At 37.0% G+C, this 13,682-nt stretch overlaps 1 protein-coding gene across 2 annotated transcripts in view; it reads left to right on the plus strand.

The window, feature by feature from the left end:
• Positions 1 to 13,682, plus strand: part of LOC149538503 (GTP-binding protein, HflX) — a 188,039-nt gene that overhangs the window by 119,102 nt on the left and 55,255 nt on the right. For both annotated transcript variants that reach the window (XM_089799831.1, XM_089799832.1), the window contains exons 5-8: positions 3,674 to 3,811; positions 6,268 to 6,363; positions 6,760 to 6,873; positions 7,386 to 7,454. In XM_089799831.1, coding sequence (XP_089655957.1) covers positions 3,674 to 3,811; positions 6,268 to 6,363; positions 6,760 to 6,873; positions 7,386 to 7,454 — 417 coding nt within the window. The remainder of the gene's footprint in view (positions 1 to 3,673; positions 3,812 to 6,267; positions 6,364 to 6,759; positions 6,874 to 7,385; positions 7,455 to 13,682) is intronic.

Consider the following 13,682-nt stretch of genomic DNA (forward strand, 5'->3'; position numbering starts at 1 on the left):
AGGAGCTTGGTGGCGTGGGTTTTAGAAATCAAATGTGATAGAATAAGGCGGTAGCAGCTGAGTTGATTTAAAATATGTAGAAGGGACAACTAAAATGGTTAAAAATATCACAAAATATTTGAATAACTATAACCCAACTAATGCTCTTAAGGTTCTTAATCATCCAAAAGTTTCTAGGTTTCCATGCTAAGTCGTAGACGAGGGATTACAAATTATCTCTCTTGGGATGTATTTGATAGTAGATCTTCCCTTTACTAGGAAGTTTCTATTATGATAATTGATAGCTTCTATTATTAGTTAATGGTTCTCTATTTGTAATCTATTTTAAATATTAGAATGTTTCTAATATTTAGTTAGGCTGTAGACAATTGTTTGTTTTCTTTCAGCTAGAATAGAAAGTTTCTATTCTTTACAATCATTTCTGAAGGAAACATCGTTTCATTCTTTTGTATACATTGAACTCTCGGTCTCTGTTAATATCAAGCAAGTATTTTACCACTTCATAATAGATTCATGGGCTATATCCAAACTTAGACAATATATTGGAAGTGGAGTAGTCTAAAAAGTTATGTCAAACAACAGTGGGGAAACTCACTTGAGGATTATGGGATCCTTTGTAACAATGGTCCGGTCCTCAGATGGAGATGGAAGGACATGTTATCCTTTTCATTACCTAAAGTACAAATAGAAAGAATAATGGAAATCCTGTCCAACATGCAATAAGTGTTCAGAAAAGGAGGGGACAAACTCATTTGGGCAAAAGCAAGGAACAAGCAAATGTTGAGGATGGATATAGAGTGGTTACACGAGATAATAGATAGGGTAGCTTTAAAATTCCATCACCTTTGTGTTGGAGCAAATTTTGTATGCCCATGGCCAGTGAATTTTCACACGGGAATTTTCATGCTATATATTGAAGGTTATTTGTCATTGGCAGTAACTACAATTAGGAAAGGAACAACTCTTAATTGGAAGCTTGGAGTGCTAGTAGACAGGGTTGTGGAGATTTTCAGCCTCTTTGACAAATTTACCATTAACCATGCCTACAGAGAAACCAACATGGATGCTGACAAACTTGCTAATTGGTGTTTGGTGGGATAGAATATGGCTCTATTGGGGTGAAATCTTGGAAGCAATTATGATTATGAGAACTCCCTCATTTGGGAGATTGATGTTTGGTATAGTGGTGCAAATTTTTCACATGAATCTGGGAACATATCCTAGAGATTTGAAAGTTCGAAAAAAAATGTTAAAACAACTTGGATGTCATCATTTGAGGTTGATATAACCAAAAGTGACATCATAGTTTGATATATGGTGGTGGGTTTGACATAGAAAACCTTGATTTTTCTATCACTATAGATGGTGGATATTTGGAGATTGGGCACAAATTGAAGTATATGGACAATGTCAAATCGACACCATTTCAAGATGTTTCATTACTGCTCCCCCTGTTCATTGAAGTTGGGTCTAGTTATCAAGCTCTGAATGGCTATAAATTGCTCATTTGCCAGTCCTTCGACACAAGCTTGAGGAAACTATGGATACACTAGTTAGGCTAAATAGCACCAAAATACAAATGTCTTTTTATGGTTATATCTCCTATCATAGGCTGCATGCTATATGTAATGCACCCTCTATCTTGACCATGAAGGCCATTAGGATGGTCTTGGGCAAGGAATTTTTGACCTTCGCAAACTGACACAGGGTCAGTATTGACATCGCTTCCCGTTTCCCTACCTTGTTGTAAGATACTAGGGAGGAAAAATTATAGGCACAGCTATTGTTTCATGTGGCCTTCAAGGAAGATTTTTTAGTTGATGACATAGATATGGTGGTGCTCATTGAACCTAAGGTGGGCATCCCTTGGCCTGATGATATATCACAACTTTTTAAACTAAAGGCTGAAGTTGTTAGCTTTACTCTTGGGCTGGATGCTCAAGGTCTAGAATGCTCTTGAAAATGGGTTGGGCTTGAAAAGGAGTTCCTATAAAGGGCTGTAGGTATCGAGTAGGATGAGTCCACTTGGCCGGAAAATTTTTCAAATATGGTAAGCTTCAAGGACTTGTGTTGCCTGTGGACATGTTTCCAACATACATTTGTCCCGAAAACGAGGATGTCTTGGAAACACGAAAACTTTTGGAAACCTATTCCCTAGCTATCCCATAAAATTAATGTTTGAATTTTGTAATATCCGTAACTGGATATTTGCCTAAATATCTCAATAGAATCTCAATTTTTTTTTTGACAAATAAGCTTATGCAACATATTACAGATTTTACCAGCAAAACTCCATTAAATATCTAGATAAAAAGAAGTCTCAAAATGTTATTGCAATAAATCTCCAGTAGAAATACATTTTCAGAAATAACATTTCATTGAAGTTCTTCAACAAACGATTAAGAATCCGAATCGTAGTTACAAAAAATACAAATAATATTTCATTGGAGTTTTTCAAATGCCACTGCTGCCTGCCTGATCTGAATTGGCCCTTCCTGTTCCATCAAAGTTTGGTTTCATTAATTCTTTGTGAGGTATTTCTCCAATTTAAATTAAGATCCCTTTTTTTCCCATCAACTCCTTGATGTGGGAAAACTAAAGAACATTTTAGAATAACTGATTTCATTTTTTCTATTTTGAGTTCTTGAGGGTTTTTTTATGGTTCTTAGAATACTCCACTAATGGAATCGCAGTATTTTCTCATTTTCAAATTTTGAAAAGGAATTTCAATTCCATTTATTTGCAACCTCAACCTTTTAGCTCCTTCAATATAGAAGGATGCACTTAATTGAGCTTAAAGCAGCCTCATTATGATGTTTTGATTAGATCTCTTTGAAGTATTCCCAACATCCCATCCAAACTAAATTTCCCACACTCAAGGTGTACAGTTCAGTTCCTCTTTATGAAAGTATTTTACTAAACCATTCAGTTTCACTTAGTCTGAATACTTGATTACGATTTTTGTGTTTTTTAAAATTATTTTGGGTTATTAGGCTGAATTTTCTATATGTAATTTTGGCCTCAATAAATTTTGTTTGCTTATTAAACTACAAGCCTAAACATTTATATTTTTCTGGTAAAGAAATGCAACTTATGATAGATCAAATAAGAATAATTACACCAGCTGAGCAAAATACGCACATGGCCGTATTTCTTGTAAAAGGTAGAAAAGAGAGTGTTTCAGACTTTATGTTAATGGGCAAAGAGTTTTGTATCTATCCATAAACAAATAATATGCATGTCTTCTAAGCAGGCTAGGGAATATTCTGAATCATTGATTTGGATTTTTTCTTCTAGAGGAATTTGAAGAAAGCCCTTTTGTGTGCTGGATGCTATATGTTGTTTCAGCTATCAAATTAACTGTAATAACATATTACCTAGCAAAGGTTATAGGCGTAGCTTTCGCATAATATAGATTACCTATTTCACTGTATGATAGCTCACTCATGTAGAAGATAAATAATGCAGGCCCCTAATAGTAATATGGAAATTGAAATAAATACTGCATTGGGGTTGACCTTAATCATGATTTGTTGTAAGATATCCTATGACCGAATACATCACGTACTAATCTTTTCATTTAATGGTGTCTGTGTAACTACTAAATTGTCTGTGATATGTGACAATGATATTCTTGGGACTAATTTATAGTGCTCTTGTTCTTACTAAACAGGTCACACTAGCACAAATGGAGTATCAGTTACCCCGTTTGACTCGAATGTGGACTCATCTTGAAAGGCAGGCAGGAGGCATGGTGAAGGGAATGGGTGAAAAACAAATTGAAGTAGATAAGCGTATCTTACGTGATAGAGTAAGTAACAATGAAAGCTGTAAAACAATTCTCTGTGCTTTAGATTGCTAATTGAATTGATATACTTTCTAATTGAACTGTTTCCTGTTTCCAGGATGGAAATATTAGGTTAAAATATAATGTTGGCCTAGGTCACTTCTTTTGTCCTAGATGAATGTTTTTATTACTACGATTGTTAGCAAAACTAACAACAATGAAAGAACTAAAGTTTCTTCCTATGTATGCTAGCCAAGGTAACATTTAGTTCTGTGTCCCAAGAGTCAAGGAATAAACCCCTTGATGGAAACTCCCGAATCTATATTTTAACAGTTGAGCCAACTTTTTCTTAAAAAATTTCTAGCTCCCATAGACGGGGAGGAAGGATCATAATGAAAGATAGCCTTACACCTGGATTCCAGAAGAATTCATTAGCGGTTATATGAATAGTTTATGACAGCAGTTTACTGGTGTTCCTAATCATGCTGTTGTCTCCCAGGAGAGGACCTTTCTGAGATGTGCAGATAGTGAATAACTTATTAAAATCAGCCTGGTTCAAACACAACAAGTCTTCACAGATAGAATTTCCAGAAAACATGCTCAAACTGTTTCAGTTGTATGAGCCAAAATCATACTCAATTGTTTTGGATGCTAATTGTCGATGAATCATTAATCACTGCCAAACGTTTGTGCTTGAAAGAATACTGTGCTTTCCAATTTAACTTGCACATCTTTTCTAGTGCAATGGAGCTTTCGTTAGTCAACCTAATTTTGAGGACCCTTTATCTTATAGCTGTAGATGAATTCTCACTATTCTATTTCCAATCCATTGGTACTGTTATTTTGGGAAAACTATCATTAGTACTGTAAAGGAATTCTTGAGTGTTCTTTAATCAACCTAGTTAAATTGTAAAAATCCTTTATCTTATAGCTGTAGAGGAGTCCCAACTATACTTTTTCAATTCATTGGTACTATAAAGGAATTCTCACTATTCTCATTATTCTACTCTATTGGTACTGTTATATAGGAAATTGTCATTGTTTTTCTCTGCTGCTCATCAGCAGCAAAACCGGACAATTGGTTTGTTATATGCATGCATGAAAACCTGGTTTGAGGTCAATTGCTATAAAATAAACAGTCAAGTTGCCCAACTTTAAATTCTGGCACCTATGGATTAAACATGTTAGACAAGTCTCAAAGAGGAATCCAGACCACTCTTTGTTGCCCTATAAAATCCCCCTTGGTTTTGCCCAATTCTGGTTGATCAGTCTCACTGATAATTGGCTAAAACTAAAAAGCTAAATTACCTTAAACCACTATCTTTGGCAAAGGTTCATCCTTTATTTGGATGGTCATTTTTGTGACATTATTCAACAGACTTACAATATTAGTTTGCAAGTAGGCTGCTTCTTATCCCATATTTCAAGTCAGCTCCAAGCACTTCACCACCACTTTTGCATGGGAATTGCAACATTTATGAAAACCATGTTGACTAGTAAATATTCTCGACTTCTCAACTAGGCATGTGGAACATGCTATTAGTTTTTCCAAATTCAGAGTCACATCAGATTTGTAACATCTTTGCTGTCCAATCTCCTTGGAAGAGTCATGCACACTTATCACTTATTGTAATACGGTCATAGTTTTTAATCATCAACCGTTTTTTCTTTAACTAATCTTGGAGTTGGGATTCCTTCTTTATCCTTAGACTTCCTTGATAAAAGTTCTTCCTAATATCTCATCATTCACTAATTCCTGGAACTTTTTCCTTAATTTCTTGAAGAGCTTGCTTCAGTTGAGCCTGCTAAACTGCTAGGTTGGCATATACTCTCTTCATACTTTGACTAATAGTTTGCATTTTGCACGAATCCTCAACAAACTGTTTTGGATACTTGTCATTGTCTTTGTTGATCTGTACAACTTAACTTATGCATCTTGCTTTCGAAAATTCATGTTTTAACTTGCCAAATTTGAGATACTTGGAAATGAGTCATACTCTCATATCATTCTCTGGGTCTGATTCTGGTTCAGGTTGTTCTTGATGTTTGAATTCCATAAATCATCAACAGTCAAAACCGCTGAACATTGATTTCATCATTAAATTGTTTTTTTTTCTTAAACAATTTTCTTACATCCTTCTGTGTGCCCCCAAACATCTGGCCTGTAAGTTCTGTGCTCTTGTTTATTAGATCTCTAAGTTGTCTCACAAATTTTGCATTGAAACCTGGATCTTTCTCTTTGCTGCTGCTGAATATATGTTTCTTCAACTATCGAACTGCAGGATGACTACTGATGAATTGTTCTCACAGAAGTATCTTTGTGATCACCTAAGTCTTTAACCTTTACTGGTTTAAAAGTGTTCGTCTTAAATGATGTTGAACCTGTTTTGAGGCATAGTAGAGGAAGTGTATAGGATCTACTCTCTGGGACTGTAGAGATGATTTCTGTGATGCCATAATGTTTATTACTGTCTTTGTAGATTAGCTCTTTGAAAAAGGAATTGGAATCAGTGCGCGAGCACCGCAAACAATATCGAGATCACCGTTCATCTGTTCCTGTACCAGTTGTATCTTTGGTATGTTTCTTAGTATTCTTAACCCTACAACACAGTACTACACAGTATAAGATAGGCTGGCTTCAGGTGAATAAAAATTGAATCTTTTACTATTTTTAGAAATTTTTACATTTGGAACATAGATATTAGTAAAAAATTAAGATAAATACTTAGGTGGAATGGCCAAGCCAGCCGGCCAAATTTGTGTACGAGACCCTTCTTTTGGGAGCTCAAAATGCGATTTATTTTTTCTATTTCACTTGTATTCTGCTCAAATTGTAACCCTTGATTTGTAGTAAACTGAGCATTGCCAATCCACTTGCCAGTAGTGAATGTACATGCGCACATCCAGCTTAATGTATAAGTTAATGGTCCTGATATGATTTCTCATGAATACAGATGCATGTTCTCTTACAGGTGGGCTACACAAATGCCGGGAAAAGCACTCTTCTAAATCATTTAAGTGGAGCTGATGTTCTCGCTGAGGATCGCTTGTTTGCCACTCTTGATCCTACTACAAGACGGATGGAGGTCAGGTTTGAAATGTACACTTCAGGTTGCTTAAAAATTCATAATTTTTGGTAGGGATCTTGACAGTTAGATCAATATTACAACCACTTGTAACAATGGAAATGGGAATATACCATGCATTGTATACAATATCTGTGATTCTATAGTAATAACATATAGCTATCACTTTTATGTTTCTGATTTGATTGGAAGCTGGACTCATTTAAATTCAGAGAAATGGTTGTACGTTACTTCTCCCTTGAAGCTTTCAACCAGCATAGGATATCTTCAACTTGACATTTTTTTTGTATGTTTGTATATACACTTCACATACTAGGAGTTAGCGCCTACATATGTCAACTTTTAGGTTCATACCATTTGATTCATTACCTACATTTGGGTCTATAGTTTATGTTTGTAGTTATGTTTTGTATCTCAGAAGTAGCTAAGTTTTTGCAAGGGATAGATAATTCAAACATTGTACTCTTTGGAATTGATCTGAAAGTCAGATCTGTGGTTTTGATTTGAAACAGCTAGCCAATGGTATGGAGTGTCTGCTCACTGACACTGTAGGGTTCATTCAAAAGCTTCCTACACAGCTGGTAATGGCTTTCTCCCTTTGTTGCTGCATAAATAATGTTTCTATATTGCAGTATATGTTTTGAATTTCAGTCTTCTCTAGAGACAAACATATGCATTGAAATAATCCTAATGTATGGAATGGTCATAAATCAAATAACCTAGTAGGTTATGCTACATTGACATTTTAAAAGACAGGCATCAATTCATGTAATTACAAACAAGGATGAAAAATGGAATGCAAACTAGCATCCCCTCTTTAATAATATTGATTATCATTCCCCTCCAAAACTTATCCTCTCTTAGTAACTTTTATGTTAAAAAATGGATTGCAAACTAGCATTCCCTCTTTAATATAGGGAATATCATTTCCCTCCAAAACTTATCCTCTGTAAAAGGCACACAAACAATAGTAACATCAAATTTTGGGCATATTTAGGTACAGTTAGTCTTTTGGATCAGCAAATGAGACACTAATTTAGTGTTTGAGAGTCATCTTTTGAATGGGAAACTTCACATGAAATGGCATTTTGCCATATATTTATACATTTTACAATGGTTTAGGTGTTTTTAGTTTGGCAGATGCTACAAGTTGAGTCAATGTCATTGTTTCCATTTAGGATTTCAATCAAATAATTGATAAACATTACCCATTCTCACCAAGTAACTTTCAACACGATGACAAGGACCCACTCTTCGTTGTGTGTACTTGTAGTTTTTGTCAGCTATATTTATATGTAATATAGCCATACCTTCATTTATTTACTCACGTGTCTTGATTTGAAATGTTGTTGTAGTACATAATAAAGTAATGTGTAGGACGATAAACTTAAAGCCACATTTGTAGTCGATAACAAGATGCCATTGGGGTTGTGCAATGCACCAACCATGTTTTAGAGGATCATACTGCATATCTTTGACAATATGTCTATCGGGAATTTCAAAGCCTTACTAGATGATTGGTCAATCTACAGTGGAAAGGAGCACCATATGAAAGTCATTGGGGAATGCATGGATAGATGTAGGAGGGCAAGACTGGCCTTGAATCCCAAAAAATGTAGGTACATGGTTCCGCAAGGCAGACTTCTGGGCCACATAGTATGCAAGGAAGGGTTGAAAATAGATCCGGACAAGATCAAGGTCATTCTAGACATGGAAGCTCCATTGGATGTAACTAGGGTTAAGTCCTTGGGAAATGTGAGGTACCACAAGAAATTTATAAAAGGCTTTGTGGAAGTGTATCTACCCCCTCGAAAAATTAAATAGAAAAGATGAATGATTTTGTTGGTAGAAAGAATAGGAGGCCTTCCAAGAGTTAAAAAAAGACTCGTAGGGTGCTCCTATTCTCGTATATCCTGACTGGAACAAGGAATTCCATGCCCATGTGGATGCTTCCAATTATGCAATAGGTGCCACATCGACACAAATGGGAAAGGAAGGACTGGATCATCCAGTGTACTTTGCAAGCAAGCTACTATCAAAAGTAGAGCAAAATTACAGTACCACCAAGAGGGAAGCATTAGGTATGGTCTATGTAGTTCAGAAATTTAGACATTACTTATTAGCCACTCCTTTACATTTTTTGTTGATCATCAAGCACTAATGTATTTGGTAAACAAGCCTAAGATTCAAGGGAGAGTGAGTAGGTGGCTAATCCCTTTGCAAGATATCACATTTAAAATCATTGTCTTCCTAGGGAAAAGTCATGTAATGGCAAACCAATTGTCAAGAATCAAGTCTGGGGAAGCCTCGGGAAGCAGAATTAACGAGGACTTTCCAGATACCCATTTATTTCAAATTGCCATACTACCCCAATGGTAAGATAGGATCATGCAGTATCTATGAACCGATATCTTTCCAAAGGAGATGCCAGCAACAGAGAGGAGGAAAATTGCACTCAAAAGTAGGACATTCGTGTTGATAGAAGGATTGTTGTACAAGATGAGATCAGGGAAAGTATTAAGGAGATGCATCATAAAGGAAGAAATTGTGGGAGTCCTGAGAGAATCCCATGAAGGGTTGGCAGGAGGTCACATAGGACTTGATGCGACGACGTGAAAAGTGTTGTTGGCTGGACTTTGGTGGTCCACATTATATGCAGATGCTCGAGAATGGTTTTTGAGTTGTGATACATGTTAGAGGGTAGGCAAACACCTAAAAAGAGATTTCATGCCGCTGTTTCCATCATAGCCAAAAGAATTATTCGAACAATGGGGGTTGAATTTTGTCGGTCCCCTGCCTAGTAGTGGTACCCACAGATGTATGTACATAGTGGTGGCAATTGAATGCCTCACAAAATGGACAGAGGCACAAGCACTTTCGGAAAACACAATACTCTGTACAACTAGATTTCTCGATGAGGAGATAGTGACAAGGTTTGGCATACCATTGCAATTGACAAGTGAAAGGGGGTTACACTTTGTAAACTAAGCAATCAAGACATGACAAGTGAGTACAAAATATTTCATTCTTTAATGAGTCCCTGCCAGCCTAGGGCAAATGGTCAAGCAAAATCTACAAATAAAAAATTGGTCACAATTTTGTATAAGACTTGTGGAGTTGAAAAGGGAGATTGAGAGGAAAGACTTACAACAGTTCTGTGGGCTTACAGGACTACCTACAAGGCGACCACTGGGACAACCCCCTTTCATTTAATGTACGAATAGGAGGTAGTGATGCCATTAGAATATTCCATACCTAGCCTAAGAATAGCAGTTCAACAAAGGTTGGGAGACGAGGAGAGTTTTAGGGAAAGACTCAACACTCTAATAAAACTAGATGAAATGACACTAGCTCAATGGGCGACTGAAGTGGCACAAAGGATGCAAAAATTCTGGCATGATAAGCAAGTAAAATGGATGAAGTTTAGACAAGGTCAACTAGTACTCAAGTATAATGGCAAGAACAAAATAAAGTCAGGTAAGTATAAAGTTTGATGGTTGGGGCCATACAAGGTGATGCAAGTAAAGGAAAATTGTGCAATTAAATTATCAAACTTAAATAATAACCCACTTAAGGACTTCATCAATGGGTCTATGTTAAAGCCATATAAGGAGAGGAGGGAGCCCCCTTCTATCTATTGCATAGGCATAAAAGAAGACACCGAGGAAATAAAAGAGGACATAGTAAAAGAAAAAATATCAAAAGACGGAAAGAAAGGGAAACTAATAAATCAAGGCCCATTATATAAATCATATGGAAACGAAATAAGCACATCACTTATCGTGCCTAGACAGGAAGCCAATAGCGACAATGTACGAAGGGACAACATTGTACGTGTAAGAGAGGCTAATTAGAGGGAGAGAATCATACATAGAATCAACATACCTGTACAAAGGGTGGCCCTTAGTACGATTGTCGTCTCTCTCGTAGGAAGATTGTAACGGTTCAGAGAAGGGTCACTGTAGGTGGGAAGAGTGTGGGGAGTAGTATACAAAGTGACATACACAGACCAGGAGACAGGAGACATGTATGACAACTTCCCTACTACAAGACTACAACTGTACAAAGGCTTCTTAGAGTGGATTATCCATATGAGTTGGATATTGCAGAAGGGTCACCGTGAGAAGACAAGATTGGAGGAAGTGTTGGTGTAGGGGAACTAACCTTGTCGTACGAAGGAGGTGCCGTACGAGTATGGGAACCACATGTGATTGTACAAGATGGAGCGGGGGTACAAAGAACATCTTCTAGTTGACATAGAAGCATTAAGATAGGTTCCCGTACGTTTCAAAAACTGATAGACAACGAGTGATACACATACGATATCAGGAGAATTAGTTGACACATAGTACCTGATAGTGACAATCACGGAAGAAGTAACGGTGCAAGGGGTAAAGACACAAGCATAGTTAACAATACTAAGAAAATGGTCAACATAAGTATTGGGAACCCTAGTGGAGGGAAAATCATCAATTCTTAGAAGAAAGGCTTAGTCTTGCAGATAAGGAAGGTTAATAAAATGGCAAACAAGAAGGAAAAAGGGAAAACTGTGAAAAAGACTACTATTGCTACCACTATCACTTTTGAAAGTGTAGTAGGAAGTGAATGTCGCACTTGGTGTGAAAATACAAAAGACAATGACTTTCTGAAAGAGGCGTTGCACAAAGCACAGGTAGATAAAATAATTTTCATGCCAATTTTTTATTTGAAGAACTCTGAAGCTACATTGCGAACAATGGTGGTTGGCTACAAAAAGGGAGCTCATGCATTAGTAATCTAGTATTCACAGCAAACTTTTACAATTTCCTACTCTACTAATGAGATAAATAAGGATTTTGGAATTCCTAAAGGAGGACATGAGCTTACAAAAACCCTAATGACAATGGATGAGAAAAAGAAGTGGTTAGAGCTAATGTGCAGAAGTAATCTCACAAAATAGGGACAAGAAAGCATCCTCAACAAAAAGAATAGTCAAGGCCTCAAGAAAATCTCCATAGCTAATGAGGAATGACAATGCATTATAGATTTAGTAAAGAGCAAAAATAACTGTTGGAAGCCGAACATCGGATGTTGCTTTGTGGACGTTACTTGCAGTAGATGAATTGAATAGGGAAGGGTGTAAAATTGGGCACAATTTCTTTCAGAGAGATTTAGGAATTCATGGAGGTAAAACAGAAAGCATTCTATATGCCACAACATCTTATGGCCTTATTCCTAGAAGCAGTGTAGACGTAGGTGGCAACCAAACATAGAGGGACATTAGTGCCAATGGATAGGGTTGAACCCTATGAGCCGGCCATGATGTATTGGGTTCACATGGACATGTTTGGAGGTGGACTAGGAGGGGAAGAGCCAAGGAAAAAGAAGCCAAGATAGATTATACAGGAAGCATCTATAGATAACTCCAGTTAGGAGGAGGGGGAAGAAAACAATTCAGAGGAGGATGAAACTAGTACAGATACATCTTCAGACTTGTAGGATGGAGCAATTCGCCTAAGTCACCTGAAAGCCACTCCAAGAATCATTTCTTTTCTACAGTATACGAGGGACCATTGCCCAGGGCCATAATTGAGTATACAAAGATTCAGAAGGACATGGTGCAAAAAAAGGTTGGTATGGAGGGAAGAGAAGCTGGTACGAAGAACAAAAATGGCCATACGCAATTAGTTAGTACCTTTGTAGGCCGTACTGAAGGAATACATATAGAAGAAGCTAATAGGACATACATGGAGGAGCAGGTGGGCTGAAGTAGTCAGCCAGAACAGCCAATTAGAACAACAGACACTATAGGAAAATGTCGGAAAAGGGAGGTACAAAACAACAGATTCCTCAATGGGGGCGACCAAACATTCATTACCAGGCATAACAAGCTTGGTTCTTACAGAACAATAGAGTCATACTAAGGTGATAGATCTCAGGTATCAGAAAAAGTGTGGGCACAAAGTAAGATTGCAAACACCACATTGCATAGAGGTGGCCCACTGTGTTGCCTTGGTGGTCTAGCCTACAAGCAAAATGGATGCACAAAATGACAAGAGAAGCAAAGAAACCAGAACTGAAGATGCAGACAGACCAATTGAGGATGTGCCGTTTGAGGACGTATTACTAGAGGAGGTAGATAGACTGCTTGAAGAAGTTGAGATGGTACATCTGCCCTCACCGGCCTCCTTGGAGCTAGAAGGGGAAGATGCAACAAAAATACAAAATGAGAGAGTGGAACCTTCCCAGACATACTGTTTTGAAGACAAAGCAGAAAGATTTCTTAAGGAGCTACAAGATATGGAATATATTCCCAAATAAATTATAAAGCAGGCTAAAGATCAAAATCTGGGGGTCATAGCTAGAGCAGCTGAATCCTTCAACATTCATGAAGAAGGATCGCTATGCAAATAATACGAGTAGGAGGAAATAGCTGAAGAGTGGACAATTTGATCACCAAACTTCTAGCCAAGGAACAATCACCCCTCATGCATGATGGAGATATTGTCATTAATGTCAAAGAGTTTCAAAGATGGACAAAACCCTTAGCATCGCCAAAGTCAAAGGCATTAGCATCATCAATGTCAAAGGTATGATGTAGAAAATCATGATTGAAGTCAAGAAAGAAATCAAGAAGGAATATATGAAGTCTATAATCCAAATTCAATGAAGAAATCAAGAAGCAATATATGAAGTCTATAATCCAAATTCAATAATACTAGACCAGCTACAATAGAAGATATAATAGGAATAATAGAATAGATGGCAAGGTTAGGAAAGATGAGGAATACATACAGAAGATAAAGCTACAGTGGTCATGCATACAGCAG

Source organism: Cupressus sempervirens, chromosome 9 (genome assembly GCF_028749045.1).
Source record: "Cupressus sempervirens isolate cs-2001-9-10 chromosome 9, ASM2874904v1, whole genome shotgun sequence".
NCBI classification, from domain to species: Eukaryota; Viridiplantae; Streptophyta; class Pinopsida; order Cupressales; family Cupressaceae; genus Cupressus; species Cupressus sempervirens.